General features: G+C 35.3%; 1 protein-coding gene across 7 annotated transcripts in view; it reads left to right on the plus strand.

The window, feature by feature from the left end:
• The window catches only part of SGCG (sarcoglycan gamma), a 138857-nt gene that overhangs the window by 37253 nt on the left and 80780 nt on the right, over positions 1-20824 (plus strand). For 5 of the 7 annotated variants that reach the window (XM_037375752.1, XM_037375753.1, XM_037375754.1 and 2 more), the window contains one exon: positions 134-221. In XM_037375752.1, the coding sequence (XP_037231649.1) occupies positions 198-221 (24 nt within the window). In that variant the 5' untranslated portion in view covers positions 134-197. Of the gene's footprint in view, positions 1-133; positions 222-1950; positions 2080-20824 lie in introns of those variants that run through there. The other 2 variants (XM_037375755.1, XM_037375758.1) reach the window with 1 other exon arrangement.

Consider the following 20824-nt stretch of genomic DNA (forward strand, 5'->3'; position numbering starts at 1 on the left):
GTGGATTTTGGTGCATCACTTGTAAGGTGTTGTCAGTTAAAGAGTCAGGAGGATAGTTCAGGAATGTATCTTGTTCTTCCCCTTTACTAATGAAAATCTTTTCTTTCTATTTCTATTCTTTGCATTTAAATAGGAAGACAGCTGCCTTCAGATGATACAGAACTCACTGACAGTTGCTCTTGCTTCAGTCCTACTTCATGAGAACTTCAGAAGATACTGAGGTATTTCTTTGTTCTCTTCATTTTTAGAATTTCTAATTTGCAGATACTAGATAGGTAGAAAAGCATATAAAAGACATCATGAAGCTAGACCAAGAAAAGTAAATACATGTGGGAAATAATACAAAAGTTAATAGAGAGCTCTTGCATTATACAATCTAATCTCTTTCTATAGCAGGGCACTATGTTAGTTGATCTTTTTTTATAAATTGAGCAATCAAATAATTACAAATATGCCAAAAGGAAACATAATAAAATGCAGTTAAATGTTGCTTTTTTGGAGTCTTCTATTCAGTTGTATGTGATCCTCTGCTTTTCTCCAAGAGTGGACAGAAGATTTTACAGGAAATCCCTGGACATGAATACCTGATCACCTAAAGAATGAGCCCTTCAAAACTATCTGGGATTTACAGGTTTCTTCCTCTAGTACTTAACAGGGAATTTCAATTAAAGAAAATCTTTGGTGTTAACACAATATACAAATGCTTTCATCCCAGTTTATCTTTCATAAACCCATGAGATTAAATATAAAAGCTGTTTTAAAGATATTGATAAATATTTTATTACAAAAAATATTTGTCACTTTTGTCAGATACTGGTGAATTAATTCCTTTGTATAGAAAATAACTTCTCCATTTGTATATGTAAACAGAGTCTGATAAAGGATTAATGGCCACAGAATTCATAAAGGGGAAAAAAGTATGTTGTGAGCCTGTGATCAGTTGGATTTGTGTCAGTCCTAAATTTATGATCCGCAGCTGTTAAATGTCTGATATCTAAAGCATGGTAACATTGTGAGTGCATGGCTAGAAAAAAGGAAACGTGCTTTGAGAAATAAAATTTTCCAAACATATGGATGATGATTGCAGTGCTTCACATAGCACAAAACTTCTATTCTGTAAATCTTACTAATGTACGTTTTAATGCTTTTTAAATTGCAGACAGCTACTAGCACAGATTCTAAAATATCATAGGTTGAACAGAAAGTCTGTTGGTTAGTTTGTGTAGTCAGTCTAATGTAAGCAATGCTGGGCTGGAATTCTTGTTTCTGCATTTGAGAGCTCAAAGCTTAAATGGCACTGAAAAAAGAGTTTGCAGAATTTCTATAATATCATCTTAAAATATGTAATATATGCAACTTTTTTTTTAATATCTCTTGGTATTTATATGCATCTTTCTTAAATTCCAAGAATGGCTTAACCTTTTGGAAAGATGGATAATTGTTAGTGTAGTTATTGTATAAAGTTCATATGTGCTATTGTAGAACTATTATATGTATTTCCTTTTTTTAAAGAGACTTTATATACCAGCTAGTATAGTTAGAATAATGTTAGCATTAAAATTAAGTTTTCAGAAAAACTACTATTAAAATTTAGTTCGATGTTATATATGGAAAAGTAAGCAGAAGTCTTTTTTGCTTCTAATTTTACATTGTGTACTGTTAGCAGCTAACTGTGTTAATAGTTTTTATGTGCAGATTCTATGAAGTGCTGCATATTCTCAGATTTTAATAAAGCAGTTGGCATTATGTGACAGGTTGGGCCATTATAGGATGCATTATGGATTGGTTATGTCTTACAGTGGGGCAGTTAATCTCTGGAGTCAGTACACAACCATTTTAGCAGTAGAATTAGCTGCTTATGTCACAGATTATAATTAGCTGTGTCTGTATGCCAAAGCAACAGGATGGAATGCAAAACATAGCCAAACATGTGAACGAATTTTCTTCCAGTGATATTTGGCCAGGCCTAAAATATCTTCCACTCCAGATTTGAAAGTAGTGGAAAAGTTAGACAATTCTCTCTTGGGAAGAGACTGATTGTAGTTTATTCAGAAGTACACGTTGTTTCAGATCTCTAAGGTAAGTAACAATTTTTAAAATTTCTTTTTATAGCTGTATTAATATATTAGCATATTAATTATTGAGTTGGTTTTTGTTTGTTCTTTCATGGATGTATTGAGCTTCTCCCCCATCTGATTTTCTGTGCAACATTTGAGGCTGATTCTGTCCTCATTTAAGGGTTGTGTTGATGCTTATGTGAGTTATTTTAGGACCTAAATTTGAGTGTTCATTTTTATATACTATTATTTTAGATTCTGATAGTTTAATTATACTTGGGTTTACAATTAAATGCAGTACGAAATTGTATGGTTTAAACTTGCACTTGTGTAATATTAAGAAGCTAACTTTTAGTACTTTTTAAGTCTTTTACAATATCGTATTACTGAACTTACATAGTATCTGATTTGCAGTAGTAAACCTCTGATCTTTGTAGCTCTAAATTTATTTCAGCTTATCTATCACGTACTGAAATTTCATTTTAGGCAAGAATGGATCCATGCTTCTACTGAACGGTTCTTTTTGGCTTGACAGTGTAATAGTAACCTTCCATCTGAGGAACTGTTACCAAAATCAGCGCTAACTTCTGTGAAGCATACTTGAACTAATATGGAGTGTACAACTATGTGTATACAGAACTCCTTTTACAAGTTTGTAAACTCCTTGAATTCAAATACATTTTCTCATTAATAGTTTCTCTGACTGAAAGAAAATTACTATACTAGTAGTGGGTTACTGACTTATTATCAAATGATTTATTGGGTGATACTTAGTGTCTCTAAATGCACCAGCGGGTGCACCGCATACTTAATCATGCATCACAGTGAGCACATAAGTTCTTAAAACAGGGTACTGCTAAAGTGTAGGGATGTGATTTGACTGCATCAGCACTAGTCAGCTAGGCACCTTTTATTTATTTATAGGTGTGGGTGGTTTCACCATCTCTATCTTAAATCTCTTCCTACTTGAGGAGGACATTAATCACATCCTAGAAGTGTCTGCCTCTCTCTATTGTTTGTGGAGGGGGCCTAGGTAAGTATGGCTTATGTTACCTGTGTTTGGTGAGATGAATTCTGGCCTACATAGCCACATCTAGATGAGTAATCCACATGAGTAAACTATAGTAAATATATGCTATAGAGTTCCGAAAGTTTGCAGTCAAGATTTTTCAAGTTTTCGTTGTGATGCATAGTTACAACTGCTGCCACTTTGGCTGAGATGGGCGTCTGTTTATCTTCTAAACAAATTTGACATTCACATATTAGATACAGACCTCCTTTCTGTTATCTAATAAACAAATGGTCCTAGAATACCACCAAAGGGTAAGAACCACTGCATGGAATTAAATTAAAAATAAAAGCATCTAAATTAAGCCCAGCATTAGAGGGAACCATTTAAAATCTCTTTTCTAAACGTTTACACTTCTGCTAATAACATGCATCTTTTTCCTGGTTGAAAACTCAGTGGTTAAAAGCAGGTTTTACTTTAGTTTTCATTCATAATCTTAAGGCTTTAGTAGCAATGTGAAGATACAATATTAATTCTTATTGCGGTATTATACTTAGTGTTTATACTTGGTGTTTATTATACTGTGTGTTTATATGTGTGATTATACTTAGTGTTGAGAATAGTCATGCAGGAATGTATGTTTTAAGATAAGGGAAAAGAGTTTTGGATGAACAATGGAAAGAGATAAATGGATATAGTGTATCATACAAACCCAAGCCTCTGTCAAAAGGTACAGAAAAGTTGGGTGTATGCAGATCCTCTTGCTTGAATAGCCTTGTGAGATTTATTCCTTCCTGTGAAAAGTAATGCCTTTTACATGAGATACAAATCCCAGGTGCTGATGTCTTACAATTTTTAATTATTTTCATGACTTGTAATTAAGTAAGCTGGATTTTCTGTAGATATATTTCTGAAAGTTGATTGCCTTATATGTTTAACGAGCAGTGTCTGAAGGTGTTCCATAACAGAGACATTTACAAGATCTTTCTCTCATACAGGTTTTCTGATGTGTAGTAAGGTCCTCTTGCCCATTGCAGTCTCTCAGTGAAGACATAAATGGGGTTTCTTCTTCTCTCGTGTCTCATTTTCAGAAAGTTTGTAGAAATGTAGTATTTCTGAGACCTCTACTTGTCTGTTTAATTTGGTTGAAATTGGTCTAGAAACTCAAAAGCTATTGTAGGAGGGAGGGAAACGAATGGGAAACAGATGATTTAGACAGTGACATAGAGTGTGGTTGCTTTTCTATTTATTAAACCAGGCTAAAAGCATCATGGAAGTTTGGATATCAGGTTAATTCAATATCCTGTTCAAATTTTCAGCTTGGGTAACAATATTCTCACTATTTAATTCATCTGTAACTTTGGCTACCTGGGCCAGTCTTCTCATTAAACCTTTCTGTCTATCTGCCAAAAGCTGTTGGAACAGCTGCTGCATTTCCTGCCATGTTTGGTTATCTTTCTGAGGTGGATGAAGTACTACTTCTGTATAAGAATATGAAGAGGAATATAAACTGAAGTACATCAGTATTTTTAAAAATTGACTGTGGTATATGCTAAGTGTTGGATATTGCTGGTGTTACCCATAAAATACATGGTTTTCACTAAGACGTATAATACGTTTGTGTGTGTGCATATGTATGTCCTGAAGGTTGTCTGTAAGAATGATGTATATATGTATTTTCAGTAATGGGATGTAGAGGTGGAATCAGCTTGTAGTAATGCCTGTTTAAACTCTTCAGTTCCTCCTTGTTTATTTGTTGTGTGGTCAGTGCTCTGAGGAACAAAAGAAGTCTTAGTACCTTTTCTTCACCTTAGCGTTTCCCAGTAGTGCGAGTGGCAGATGCTAAATTTTATACAGACTTCTTCAATCACTGGTTTATTAGTTCTGGATACTAGTGACTTTCAGAAAAGGCTGGCTGTGCAGTGTACATCAGTCTTTGTTTCAAGTTAAAGTTTCACAGAGGTCTGACTTTGAATTTCAAAGCTGTTAGGCCGGGCTATAAGAAGCGTGCATCCTCTGTCAGTGATGGCTGCTGATGGAAGGAGACGTGTCTGCGAAGTTTCACTTCACCCTCAGTTTCCTCAGTTTTCAGGATAAGGAGATTGAAGTGGGGGGCAGTAATCAGTAAAAAAAAAAAAAAAAAAAAAAAATGTTCTGGTGACTCCTGACTGCTGAAAGCAGAATAAGATGGAAGTGGTTCTTAGAAAATAAATGGTCTTGAATCAAGGCTAAGTCAGCAGAGTGCAGCTATGGTAATGGACCCTAACTGCAGATTGAACTGCATTAGTGAGGCTGTAGGTGGCAAGCTGCATCCAAAGGTCTGTTCCAGTCCAGCTCTGAACTGGAATAGATGATCTGCAGAGGTCTATTGCAGCCTATTTTTTCTGGGATACTCAGAATTTGTTCAGAAAGATATTCCCTTTATTATTATTTGCCTACTGGTCTTCATTATTCCCCTGATTGTCTTACTAGCTGATCCAATCTGCAGTGTTTCAGATTTCATGCCTACATTCAGTATGAGGAGGGCATCACAGTGTACCAAATAAGATATATCATGGGAGATTGGTAGCTAGAAGTATTTTGAAGTCCCTGATGGGCTGGCATAAGTTCCTATAAATCAGTAAGAATTGACTGTAATATTGGACTTTGAATTTTACTGGGAAATTCAAAGAAGGAAATGGATAGATTCAGAGTTTAAAGCCAAAAATTAAGAATGAGTATTATTTTAATATCAGCATTCCCTATGAGCTGAAAGGTCACAGGAGGATATTTGGGAGACTGGCAGAAAAAGTAGTTATTGTTTGCCTTAGTGAAAGTTTTTGTAGTAGGGGTAAGAAAATGGTAGGATAGATTGCAGTATGTGGGGGAGGAAGAGGATGACTAGGGTTTGGCATGAGTGCCAAACAAGAAAGAGAGAGCATGGTGAACACTCCCAAAAGTCAGCATGGATTAGGCAGACAAGGCTGCTCCAGGTTTGGTTCCCCCCATGTTCCTGTAACAATATCCTGATAAGTTTTGTACTATCATATTATACCCCAACACTTCTAGCATATATTCTAGTTCTACAAAAAGACAAAGACAGTCATATTTGAGAGATAAAGAGGTGAAGGTTTACCCAGAGGGCACCCAGAGCCAAGTGTTGCATAGTATGGATGGATGTAGTATATAGTTTTGTGAAGATGGAGCCAAACTTTCTATAGGATGGGCAGCAAGACTAGCATAGGAGATGGTAGAGCTGTGCTGCCCATGCTACTTTTCAGGCTATTTTTCTAGTTTCAGATGCTAAAATAGACCTGATGAAGAGGCTATATGCTAAAAAACTTGTCTATTTGTCCATTCCTGCTGTTTGGTGTGATAAAATATGTTTCTTTTTAGCCACAAAACTTTTCTTCCCTGTAACATTCATTCTGCTCCTAGTTTTGTTCAGTTATGGTAGGTATTTTCTATTTAATGAAAATACCAAAGAATGCTTCTGAAAACTGTTATCTTGCTTAAACACAGAACTGCATTATGAAATAGTATATTTCATTCTGCATGATTTCATGAGTCATTTAATAATTATGTTCAATGCATGTGTGAAGATAATGCTTCCAAACAGAAATGCAGTTCTCATGAATTTGTATAAGACAATGTATTGTCATAACAGAGAAAAAACTGTTTATATATATTTGATAAAACCACTGTTTGTGTTTATCTGAGTACCCCATGTTCTTTTTTAATTGTATATTTCATTGAAATTCTGTTGGTAACAACTTTTGCGATCTGTGAAAGTACTTTTTTACATTTAGATTCATGTATTTTATTAATTTTAGTTTCACTTAAACATCTGTTGAACTGATATTGTTATGATTCACACTTGGCAATTTGTTTTAACTGATTTGAGTCAGGTTTATGGAAGACAAAGCTATATCCCTTTAGCCATGTTGAAAACATCTAAAATGCTATTTAAATTAAGATAATTAAAATTACTGTCTTCCTGTATCAGAAATCCTCAGATACCTAGTAACATATGACTTAGGTAAATATTCAAAATTAACATACAAAAGATTATCTAGAAATAAGCTTTGATTTAGGATTGTTTAGTAAGTAGAGCATATAAATGGCTAGAATGTAAAATAATGAAAACAAAGGCAGCAGAAAGCAGAATTTTTCTCTCCTCCTTTGCTTTATCTTTTGCTACCTTTCCCTTGTGACTTTCTTCAGCATTCCCTGGGTGCTTTCTCCCCATATTTTACAATCTCCACTTATGTCTCTCAAGTTAGTTTCCTGCATTCATCCACTACTTAACCTTTTTCTCTTATCCCCAAGTGTCTACTCACAGTATTTAATTTACTGTACTTAAATTATACTGTGGAGACTTTTTCTTTTTTACATATCTATTTTCATATTTTGTTAATTCACAGCTAAAAAGAAATGAGAACATTTACAAGACAATTTCCCCATCCTGAAATAGATTTCAACATTATGGGAGATGATTTTGAATTTCAGCTGAATTTTACCCATCTTTTTCTTTTAGATTGAAATAGTAGATTTTAAAGCCATGAGGACACTCTTTAGTTCTGTATGCTAGAGGCTAACAACAGTCTCTCAGTTGTCAGTAATTTGAACTAAAGCATTTCTGACACACGATTACTTTCCATAAATATGTGTAAAGTTGTTCCTCAACTGGCAGTTGAGGAATCAGAGTTATCCTAGGCAGAGTATTGTTGCCCAGATAGTAGAGAACAGTCCAAACCACCTTCAAACCTGGATGAGGTAAACCTGCAGCAATGAAGATCTAGTATTATTTATCTTTCTTTTACCATTAGAAACTTGCATAGTTTTCCAGAATTTGAGTTCAGGAAAGCCTAGTTTGTAGCTTTTTCTCTTCCTGGAGAAATCCTTATGTGAGAAGTCACCGCCACTATTCTGGGATTAGTGAAATGTTAATTTGTTGTTGACAAGTATCAGAGGGCTTTAATCAAAATATAAATGCTTTGCCACTTGCCTCTGACTCACAATGGAATTTATCTGCCAAACATATCAGATAAGGATGTTTTTAAATATGTCTGGGACCTCTTATTTATGCTGTTGTGGAACTTGCTTTTCCAAGTAAAGGCTTTGCTGGTCTGTAAAGTGGGTTTCAGGATTAGTGATCCCTAAACAGTGAAGTTGTCCTCTTGAAATAGGAGTCTAATTCGGCCTACAGTGCAGGTAGTAAATGATCTGAGCATGCACAAAAGCCACGAAGAATTTTTGTTAACTGTGTATCAGAGCCAGTACTTCAGCATGAGCTGCAGTTTTCTTTGAGCCTACAAGGAACAGTTTAGGGAATTGGTCTTAATGCCTTTAATTCTGTTCTCACAGATGATGGTTAAAAATTTTAAAGCTCTGGAGCTAGTTTGTTGCTCAGTATTCATGGGCAAAACTGCAAATAATATTGCAGTGGATACATAGGAAGCAAATAGCATACTAATATTGTTATTAGACTTTCCTGTTACAATTTTTTTTTTTTTTTTAATGTTTTGGGTGGTTTCTCTGGTAGAGATCTCAGACTACAAAAACTGATTGACATATCAGGCATTATTGTCTATATTTGACGAGCAAACAATGTCTAATTTGAGTTTTAAAAGGCAAGTTATACTTGTGTTCTGTGAATTTCTTTTCCTGTGTGTGCCCAAAGAATAACTTTGGGAACTACAGACATACTTCTTGGAGAAGGTAATGTGCTTATTATTTGATCCAAATAGGAATTGTTTTCCAGTTACCCAAATTAGGATCTTTAAAATTAAGAAATATGCCAAAAATAAGTCTTACTTTTCACATTACAGTACTTGATTTACATCAGTAAATCAACTTTAATTGGAAGTTAATAATTACAATGGTAACTGCTTATTTCCATTTCGGATCAAATACTTTCTATGGAACACTCTACTTTGAGATACAAAAAGTATATAAGTTATGTCAGATGAGAAATTTTGCTCTTAGTTTATTTTGGAATGCATACATACTTCTGGGTGTTTTTTATGCTTCATTTGTTTTTACAGCAAATTGAAAGATCAGCTATGGCTTTCCTATTGGTTTTAAACCCAGAAGTGGCATGCTGATCAAAAACAGTATTTATATATTTTGCCATGTTCTTCATCTTCTGCGTTTCTTGCATTTCATTATTGCTTTGTCACTGTTGCTGAAGAAACCTAAGAGCCAGTTGCTGCCTAAACAGTTGAAACTAACATCACCAAAAAAGGCTTCTGTAGTACATGTCTTTTGAAGATTTCCTTATGTGTCTAATACACATTTAAATTAATCTGGTTTTCCCTTGTGTAAGTAAAAATGAGTAATGAAGCTGTTCTGGCCAGGACTGCAATGCAACAGAAGCACATCAGTTTGTGTTCATTAACATTTAAAATTCTTCAGAAGAGGGCAGAGATTTAAAATATACAATGAGACACAGTAAACATAGGAAAGCATTTTGCATCCCTTGCTGCTGAAAAGGAAAGGGAATTTTGAAATCTTGGGTTAGTTTCATGTGACTTGTCAAAAAAGGTACAATTGTGATTTTCTATATGCAAGGTCAAAGTATTTTTTCAGATTTTTTTTTAAAATGTGGCTCTGATCAGTTACTTGAATTAGGGAGGAAAGACGTGAGGATTAATTTTCACCTCTAGCCTCTGCCTCTGGTTTCATTCCTCATTTCTTTGGTGTATTTTCACTCCACCATTCAAGAAAAGCTTCACAGAATAACAGTAAAACTCCCAATTACGATGTTAAATCACTTAGCAAGGCTAAATAAACAGCTTTTCAAGGTCCTCAACCAGCATAGGAAAGTACCACAGAAAGGAGTTACCTGTTTCATAACGTGCTGAAGTCTACTGTATGAACTGGAAGTATGCCTCTTCAGAGATAACAGCATGCTACCTGGAACTAGAACTTTCATAAATGCAGCAGCAAAACAGGAAAAAGAGAAAAGGTTATGCTCATGCATATTTCTCTATGTACTTAAATAGAGCTGTTTCTTTTTGCACTCTCAGAAAGTACCTCTTCCCAGCACTGAGGACGTGAAATACTTTTCCTGAGAACAACACTGAGGATGTTAAAGGACTTTTACTAAAAGCTCTGTTCAAGCAGGACTTGCATTAGGAGTAGTATTTCTAAATGATACGTTTTGGCCTTGCTGGTAATCGTTACATGATAGAAGGGTTCTGTTATCACACACCTAGAAAATAAAAACACATCTTTTCTAAAAAAAAAAAAAAAAAAAAATAGAAAAAGATGTAATTGCTTTTTTTAATAGTATTTTTTAAACATATCTAAAATTATTTTTTGTCTGGTGGACTTCCACAAAAATTATGATAGCGGGGATTCTTTCATAATTTCTCTCCATCAGTGGGATTGCTTTCATTTGTTTCACATTTATAAAGAACTTAAATCCTTTCAGTATGTTCAGCAACCTCAGTGAAGATTATTTCCCCATTCCTCCCCATGACTTAGCTTTGCAATTCTCGCACATCTGTCACCTTCCCCATAGTATATAAATAACCAGAAAAATCATGACAAATAACAAAAAAGTTTTAAAAAAGTTTATGCCTGCCCGTGTTTCGAGATTCCTTGTGTTATCTCCAGGCAAGGAAAACTGAAGGCCACAAAACCAATTCTTACTTGCATTTAGTGGTCCTTAAGAAATGAAATTTTGTACAAAGTACTGGAAGTAACAAACTACCAGATCTGATCTGCAAAGGGTAACTTTTCTGTCTGCAAAAGTAAAACTTTGTGCTGTTTCTTTTCTTAAGATACTGTACATTGATGATAAAGGAGGAATTGAAAGTAATCGAGAGCATCCAAGTAATATAGTAAAAAAACAAACAAACAAAAAAAAAACCAAACCCAAAAAAGTAATTCAGAGCAGCAATTTAAATGGCAATACAAACAGCATGGGATGTATCCATTTTGTCAAATACTCAAATAAAGTTCTTCTCTTAATGTCCAGATACCCAGTGACATAGAAACCGCTCTAATGTAGTCAGAATTGTATTTAATCACCCAAGTTAGGAGTACTACTGCAGATCTGATAGAATAAAAGTTTGAATGTTAGGACTTAATGGGAGTTCTTAGATGTTCTTTCCAAATAAGCAGGATGCTAAATAAATACTCTTGAAATAAATTAAAAACTGCATACCTTGTAGTGCAAAACAAGTATATTAAGATTATTCTTTGAACTTTCCATCCAGATTTCCTGTTTCTTAAAATCATGACATTGTTTTTATTTCTTTTATGAGGGAATATAATTTTGATTCAAACTATTATGACTTTACTATGTTTATCTAGAGAAGACAGGTTTTTTGGACTACTATCAGAAATACTTGGTACAATGGTGGTGCATATTAGAAACACATTAGCTCCCTTGAAACACTTTAAATTGCAGTCAAAAACACATCGCAAATTCTGTTCGTCTTTCGGACAAATGAGTAAATGGACGATTATGGGCAAAGTAATTTTTGTGAATTGGACATAATATAGATTACCTGTTCTTCATGGAAAGATGTTATTGCAATACAAAATTATGAAAGCTCTATATTGGCAAAACTGAATCTAAGATTTTAACTTAGATTCACCCTTTTCCCAACACAGAATAAGGTATTTCATTATGTATGTCAAATATGTAAAGTGTACTTGGTGTGTACATTTCAAGTAAAAAAACCACACTCGGCTTGTGCTCAGCTTCAAAAATACCTGCGTAAGGATGAAGGTACTTGCCAAAAAGTAAGCTGAAAGTATCCCAGAAAATACTTAGGGGCATTATATCAGAAGGACAGATTTGGTATATGCTATCTATCAAAAAAAGTTTGAGAGAGGGCAAAAGTAACTCAGCATGGCAAATCAGCAGATTAAGGGAAATAATTAGAAGCAAGAAGTCATATTTCCCAAATCTGAAGTTGTGTGCAAATGAACAAAATAGAAAAGATTGTGAACTCTGACAAATTACATCTGAAAACAATACAGCTGGGCAAAAATGTTTAAGGAACAATGAACACCATAAGTGACAATAAATCTTTCTTCAAACATGACAAGCACCAAAACCTGCTTGGTAGTTTGTATGGTCAATGGATGATCGGATTCTAAAAAGAGCGGTCAGAGAAGTGAAGGATATAAGAAGCATGCAAAATGTATTATTTTTGTTTGTTAGTTGTGGAAAAAACTGAAGCACTTTCTGTGCTAGAACCCCACTTCATGGGTACCCATCAAAGGATCTATTTAAAAAAAAAAGACTATAGAAAAAGCTTATCTATAGGGGACGTGTAGATAAAATATATAGTATTATTAAAAATCAGATGTTCACCAAAGATCTCTGAAAGAACACAAGAATGAAATAAGTGAAGGACTAACGGTGATAAAAGGCCAGCTGTAAAGACTGCAATCCTAGATTAATCTAGATTGGAATGGGGCTCTAGAAATCATCTAGTCCATCGTTCTGTTGTGCCTGATCAGAGAGTGTAGCAAATTCTTAGCAGAACATCACTTGCCCTTTTATCTGTCCTTTGTCTCATAACCTCCTGAATGTCTCCTTTTCTGCTTCAAAGCAAAACTGTATGCATTTGTCTCAGCCCTTCGCACACAGAACAACCTCTTCCTCCTTGCCTTCCCAGCCTTTCTTTCCTGAGAGCTTGTATCCATCTGTTGCAGCATTCCAGTCATGCAGGCTATCCAGTGTTTTTCTGTAATTCCAGTTGAACCATTGCTCTGCAGCTGTATGTGAAATTCTAATTGCTCTCGTTTGTTCCCCATGCTGTGTTCATTTCTGTACAGACACTGGGGATGGGCCCCAGTCATGCCTCTCTTATAAGGAAAGGGAAAGAGCCTTCTCCATCAGCTGTTCCTTGGACACTTCTTTGCTGCCCCCCCATGCATTTACTTCTCTTAAGGCTGTAGCAACCCTCTCCTGATGTATCTAATTTAAAGCTTTCCTCAGTAAGTTAGCAAACATGCTCTTGCCCAACTTGGTCAGATGGATCCCATCTCTTCTCAATAGTTCTCACTCCTTAAAGAGGCTTCTGTGGTCATAAAAGCCAAAGCTCTGCCTCTGACAGCAGCTAAGTAGTAAGGTGTTAACATGCAGGATATGACCACTGAATATGAATCTTTCTCTTTCACTGGAAGGATTGGGGAGAAAATCAGCTGGCCCTTATACCCGTCCCCCAGAGCTCCAGTCACTCTTCATGTGCTCATCTTTAGGACTATCATTGCTTGCCCATGTGGTGAGCAGCAAGGGCTGGATAAACCTCAGAAGTCTCTGCAGTATCCTGTATCTGATTGCTCAGCCATCAGCAGAACTCCCAGGACATCAAATTCAGGTCAGTGAATGGGTGCCTCTGTCTCCTGCTAAAGGAAGTCCTCCAATGACTATCAGCTACCAGTTGCCTATGCAGGTTACCACTCTCCATCTTTTTTTACTTCACTGAAGGGCATTTCAAGACTGAATGACTAGAAACAGAAATGGCAGATAGAATTCAGTCTAGGCAGATGTGAAATTTTGCACATGATGGGATGTGCAAATTCTTTCAAATTTGCTTTCAAATGCTAAGTGATGGTATCTGAACTATTAGAACTTCATAGTGAGCTCCTGGGGTTATAATGGATGATTCATTGAAAACACCAGTTCATTGCCCACTAGTTGAAAAGAAACATTTGGAATTCATGGGGAAACAGTAGAGGTCAAAAGAGTGCATTGTACAACTCCATAATCAACCTGCCTTTTGAATCCTGTGTGCTTCTTTTGTTCCTCCTCCATCTCTGAACTGAGTACGTTAAGAAGAAAGTAGTAAGTACAACCAAAAGAGTATCACTGCTGTCATATAACAACCTAGAACAGAAGTGACCAGGGTCAGAGAGAGCAATGTGATGGAGATCTCTAAGAAGGCTTCCATTCTTTCTTTCATCTATCATGTTTTCTCAAGCTGATGAAATTCCACTTACTGTTTATTCACTTCACGGTTGCCACCCCCCACCATCTTTTTTTATTTTGCAGCCAAATTTGAGTATGATAAAATGAAGGCATAGAGGTTTTGAGAGTAACAAAATTTTTTCAAGTTTATTGTGAGGTAATGCCCTCATTAAAGGAAAACTCTGTCCTGGTACATTCTGTTGGCATGTGAATAGCATCTACTGCGTCAGAACACACAATTTAAACTAGCTAGGACTGGTATTATATTTTGCCCAGGGAATTTTTATAAAGGGCTTGGAGAGCTAAAATGTAACAAGGTTACTGCATTGATGTAGATACTTGTAGAACAAAAGGTACAAATTGTATTCAACTAAGCCTCATTACTAGTTCTGTTTATAGTACAAATAATTAATTAAGCTTTCACTGTTTCTTCGCTGTTTCTAAAGGATTTTTAGACACACCTCCCAGGCCCTCTACCCTATTCTCTTTTTATTCCCTTTGTGCACTGTCACTAATTTGTTTCATCTTTGCTGCTGATATAAGTGGTAAGCATAAACTAGGCTTTGAGTTTGCCGTTTCCCAGTGCTCCTCTTAGATGAAACACTTACCTGCCAGCACAAATTCTGAGTTTGTTTCTGAATATTATTGCTGTGATCATAAAACTGGCTGTTCAAATACCATGTCTGAACCGCTTCATGATCAGAGGTAGTGAGGACCAGTTCTTCATGTCTTGTGGCTGTTTGTAACATCTAAGGATTTCTGTGTTGGATCACTCTAGAGTATCACGAGTCAGCTTTGGTAGGTGTTAAATTAATATTGGTTGATCGGGGGACCATAAAGACAGAAACTTTGCTTTACGGTACTTCCTGAACAACTTTATATGTACCTAGCCATAGCTGAATCACTGTCTTGATGTTGAATTTTGTTTGTTTTCTCCATGCATTTTAGCAATTGAAGGTAGACTTGAACAGCTTCTTCATCAGAAGATGTGCAGGGTTAGTTACCTTCTAACAATCAGTTATCATGTATGTTAAAAATTATCAAATACTGAGGATAATGTTTTTGATGATTGAAGCTGCAGGTAGCCAACGCAATACTTTATAGGAGCATTTTGGGGTGCCTTCATGCAGTCCACAGTATGCATTTTGTTCCTTTGTGGGTTTTTTCTATTGACATCTATTTATTTGTGTATATGAATAGTATACATTTGAGTACTTGATACACTCTGAATTTTTATATTTTATGAGCCTGAACAGAGCTATCAAAAAGAAAATCCTAAAGGAGTTAACATCAATGTTCCCCGTTGAGGAAGTCTGGGAAATTTCTGTATGTTCCCCTTTCTTTCTGAAGGATGACTCTGAAGAAATGTCCTAAATAAAGAAATCAGTAGAATATATTTTGGGACAAATCAATAAAATTAACAATTATTCTGTCACCAAGACCAGATGGTATTCGTTCATGTTTAGAAGCAAAAAAGGTATTTGTGTGTGTTTCTGGTAAAAGAAGTATGATACCTTCAAATATGGCTTAATCTTAATTTTTTGCCCCAAGAGCTTTTAGGTATTGCTAACTGCATAATTCTAGCTTTGCTTCAACTATATATTCCTACTGTCCATTCTTCTAAGAGCTGGAGTACAGAGTAGAATAGTGATAAGAAACACACATAAATCTTGGAATAATGTGAAATTCCTATTAATTTTTGTATGCAAATAGAGAGAATTTTAGCAATGTCAGAGTGGGTAGAATACCCCCAGGCAGATTATCCCTATCTTGATATTTTGAATAAATAAATGAACAATAATGTCAGTTTAAGCCAAAATTTGACCTTCATTCTGTTTTTAAACGGTTTTTAAGGGATTTTAAAGGAAGTCTCTTATGAATATGTAGAACGTAATGTAGGCAAACAGAGACCATCAGATATTTGCAAGCAATTGGGGAAGAATGTTATAAGTTACCACTTTTGAATAGGAGAATAATGTCCTATAAGCTTAGACTTCGGAGGGTATTGCAGATATCTTCCTAATCCATTGTAATGTAATATGAAACAGTTTTGCCTAAAGAACAAAGGCATTGTCTTAAAAATACATGTTTATGTAGTTGTCTCACAGTGCTGTAGTTTTCTGGACCTGCCAATGATACTGTAAATACAAATGAAAGAGATTTTCCCTGGAGAACAGTGGAGATTTTAGTGTATACTTGAGAATACAGGAGTAGTTCTGTCAAGCAGTCTGGAAATGAATGGCAGTCACATGTCCTTATTTTTTGTCTGGCACTTTTTTCCAGGTATGAATGTATTGCTTTCACAGGTATAACAGATTGTGGCATAAAGATATGTTATCAAGAGTAAGAATTTGAATTTCATTAAATGTCTGAAATGTTAAATTGTTTGCCAGGCTTCCAATTTCTAATACATAACAGAAATATATCTTTAAATAGCACAAGTATGTTTTACCTTTGGTAGAAATTATCAAATAATTTACAGTTTTGAGTAGTTACTGGAAAGACTGTAGCAGGGAAGAAAGAAAAATGAACCTATAAATATCAGAGCACATTCCAGAATTTCTGTCAGTTAGAATGACATCTTTTGTGCATACATGCAAATTTAAAGTAAAACCTTAAATTGTAGTTATATTATATGGCCTGATGGAGCTACCACATGATGCAAAACAATTCACTTCATCTGGACTGTCACAAGTTTATAAAACTTTTTTATTTCAAATGAGGAATTTTTTTTTTCCCTTTTATAAAAGCAAGAACATTTTTCTGAGAAGTAGGTTTAAAACTGTGTAACAGATGGCATTCTTGTTCACCACAGTTTTTTGAGATTACAATGATTATAAAAAGAAAGGTAGTGAAATGTCCATGAAGTTTAATCTATATAGGAAAATGATTGTTGCTTACTGTTTTAGAACTTATTACTATTCTGTCCAATAGACTTAACTAAGATCACTTAAGTGCTATCACAAACTTTCATTAACACAAACCAACTGAGAAGAAATAGTTCCATTACATGGCAGATGAGGATAATGTTTGTTTCAACAGAGGTTTGTTTTTTGTTTTGGTTTGGTTTTTTGTTGTTTTTTTTTTTTTTTTGGGGGGGGGGGCGGGGCAGGGAGGGGTGCTTGAGTAAGTAGCACGTGCTAACAAAGGCTAATCCTCAGCAAATGCCAAGACATAGCTTGCAGCTGTGTAACTAATTCTTATCCCCAGCAAAACGGAGTGCCCTTTAGGAAGCCCTCCTTGATGCAATCCCCAGACCATAAAGTGGCCATTGCTGTATCTGACAGGGTGCCAGGTGATATAAGCCAAGCTATCAGTGGAACAGCACGGATGTTCACAGCACACCCCTTGACCCTGCTTACTTTAATATTCTAGATGTTAGGTAGGAAAATTCTTAGTGTAAAAAATGGCCTGAGTCAGCAAATCAGGAGTGGTATGTACTGAACAAGGTATGCATTTTATGACCCTGTAAAAATATGTTCAAAAACTTAACTAATTTTTTAACCCTAAAAATCACAGTTAGTTTGGCATCCCTAAGAGAAATGTTTCAGGCAGTCTTTTAGGTTTCTGCTTTAGTTTCTTGCAGCTTTTCTCCAGACCAGATTAATGTGCTATCACCACAGAATAACTAGTTATAATCCTATAGGAATTTAGAGGTGAAGCACAATTTTCCATGCAATAGATTTGGATCTGGAAATGGGAACTGAGATCTTGTCTCCCGTAAGAATCTGTACTGTCAGTGAGATGTTTTCCTACACCTCTTCTGGTCTCTGTAAGAGAGATGGATCTTAAAGCAGAAAGAACAAAAGCCAAACAAGGAGAGGAAAGAAGCAGGTAAGAGACAGGGGACCTGTTCTCAAGAGAAACAGTAACTGAGCCTGATCAGCCAAGAGTATTGGATCTGGGAGGAAGGCTAGGAGCAGATGTGACGAAGAGACTGAAATTACCAACAAATATAAAGATTAAAGGAACAGAAGGAAAGGAGACGTTTTAAGATAGAAATGAAAACATTACGTAGCTGGACAAATATGTTGAGAAAAGGAATCAGAAAATTGTAACGGACGCAAAGAGGCAGAGGACATAAGAAGGAGGCCTGAGATTGTATAAGGGGTGAAAGAGAGATGTTAAGACTGTAAGAAAGTAGGGAAGGAGAAGGATTTAACAAAACCTGGGACAAATGCAACTGATAGGAAAGGAGACTAGGTCTGGCTATAAAATAAGTAAGAAATTGAGACTTTACTGCATGGAGAAGGGAAAAAGAAAGAACAGAAATTTTGGTAGTTTTACATGGGAAGAGCTGATACAGCTTCTGGGACAGATGGATAGAAATAAGACGCTTCCACCAAATGCTCAGAAGGGAATCTGCCATTCCTTAGTATTATCGCTGTCCTGCTGTAAATAAAAATAAGAAAATGGTGCTGCCACAATATCTCATTCTCTCCTAGTCCTGGTCTGTAGAGAGGACTAACATCTGCTCCTGCAATGAGTTTTACCAAAATCTGTGCTAGGTCTAAAGATGAGAACTCTGCAGATGAGTCAGTTCAATGTGAATAGTATGTCATGTTTTCTTTTTTTTGTTGTTCTTCTGTGTTTGTTTGGGGGGGTTTATCTAGGAAGCTACATAAAACAGAAATTGAAAGACTTTAGAGCATTCTAATGGTAGTGAAGTCAAGTACTTTAAAAAAAATCCAAAATAAAAGCTAGATCTGTACTACTAATTTAAATGTGCCTGTGGAAGAGTCAGACACAAATAGAGTGGCTGGCATCCATACTATTAACTCCCTTATTCTGTAAAACAGAGAAGCCACAGCCATACTGTCACTTATTAATTATAGTGAAGCAATGACAATGTTAAATATCTGATTTGAATATTTATGAAAACCCAGCCTTCCAGTGCATGTACATGCTATGTTGGTCGGTGTCAAGCAGGGATCAGTGGACTTGCAAAGAAAAGAACTATTCCTCTTTCCTTTTCTCCATAGATTTGTAATTGCATTGTCTATTTTTGAATGTCAGTTTCTTAGGAGAGAGGACTGACTTGAGAGCTAATTTGTGTTCTTTGCATAGAATATCTCATTGTGTGTATTTCAGAAACTACTAGCTGTTAGACTACAACATTCCCATTTGTTTCAGTGCTAGTTTTCTGTTTCAGAAAAAATACTTAAATTGTTTCTTTTACAGCTACTCGCTTGAAGAGCTGACTTGTAAGAAATTGCATTCACTCATTTAGTAAACAATTCACTATCAAGTGCTGTGGACTAGCAAATTAATAGTTCTTAGAGATGAGAAGAGAATAGTTTGAACATCATTGTTAGAATTATTATTAATATATGAAGAAGCAGATAAATAAAAAGGATTGCTAATTTTTATATAATACTTTACAAATTTACAAGACTTTGCAATGATAGAGCTGTATCCTAAGAAGTATCTTTAGATACATTAGACACATGTTCTAGTTCTTAGTTCATGCTGAATTTTTTCTCCTTTTTTCCCCTTTATTGCCGTGAATGTTAACCAGTTTAAAAAAATCCTTTAATTTTAATCTCTATAGTTATTAAAAATTCAGAATGCTTTCAAAGATGTTGATAAGTACTGAAATTAATCAACTTTTTTTATCAAGTTGTGTTGACAGCTGGTGGTACTATTATTAATTTGCATTATTGAGTGACTTGGGCAGATAGATACACAGCAAGATGTTGCTAAATCTTGGTCTGACTAAATACGTGTTTTAAATTGTCATGTTTAACTTATGATTTCAACTTATTCTTGTGTTGCTTGATTGTTCAATTATTTTTAATAATAATTTTAAATTGGATGTCTGGGAGAGTTCACATCAGAAAATCATTTATATACTGTAGACAGTAACTGTCACAGCCTTGTAACTAAAAAAATTGTTGGATTTTACATATCTAAAATTATACAAAATTCTATAATTTGATTAATTCAAAATTTTGTTCATCAAGTTACTTGCAAACAACCATAAGAATTCAATGCCAGACTTTTCCAGTAAATTACTATAATAAGAACTGAACAGAAAGGCCTTATCTGCATCCAGTGTAATGTGCCTGCCTGTCTGTTCTGAATAAGGAAATGATTTAGCTGTCACTGAATAAAAGAACTGAAGTCCTAGTGAAGAAAAACTACCTCTGGTAGTTTGTAGTAAAAGTTCTGTAAATTTGTCAGCACTCTTCTCCCCGTTTCTCTTCTTGGAGTGTCAGATAATACCTGGATTGCATTGTAAAGCTGTATTACTTGCAAAGAATGACAGCCCGAAGGGAAACCTTCCATTTTCATGTGAAGAAAAGCCCTTTGATGCCTGGAAGGGCCAAATGATCAGAGCAAGAGAGGAAGCGGTATTCAGCTCTCAGTGTAATTTATAATCCTGTAAAGACTATAATTTTAGGATGGAAAACTTAATTAAATCCTCAAATCATCCCTGTGTATTTAATTTTGTTTTGTCAGTTTTGGTGAGAAAGCCCTTTACATAGTAGACTAAATGTGCACTGTTCTTATTTTCCATAAAGACAGGGTTTTCATTAAATTTTAGGGAGAGGAAAAAGGACAATTCTGCTGGTCTTTCCATAAGGACAAGATAGCTCTCAGCATTCCTTGCCTAAAATTGTTCCTTTCTTCTACCTATCTCAAGACAGGTGATGCAGAGCTCAAGCTAATCATTTAAAGACCTGTCAGTATAAACAAAGACAATTAAACAGTTCTTCTTAACATTAGCGTTGAATTTAACTATGGTGCTACTCACTTATTCTTCCAGTCTATTTAGTTTTCTTTCATTATTTTTATGTTGTAACTTCCATGTCAAAATACATGATTTATTGATTAAGA

Source organism: Falco rusticolus, chromosome 2 (genome assembly GCF_015220075.1).
Source record: "Falco rusticolus isolate bFalRus1 chromosome 2, bFalRus1.pri, whole genome shotgun sequence".
Lineage (NCBI taxonomy): Eukaryota > Metazoa > Chordata > Aves > Falconiformes > Falconidae > Falco > Falco rusticolus.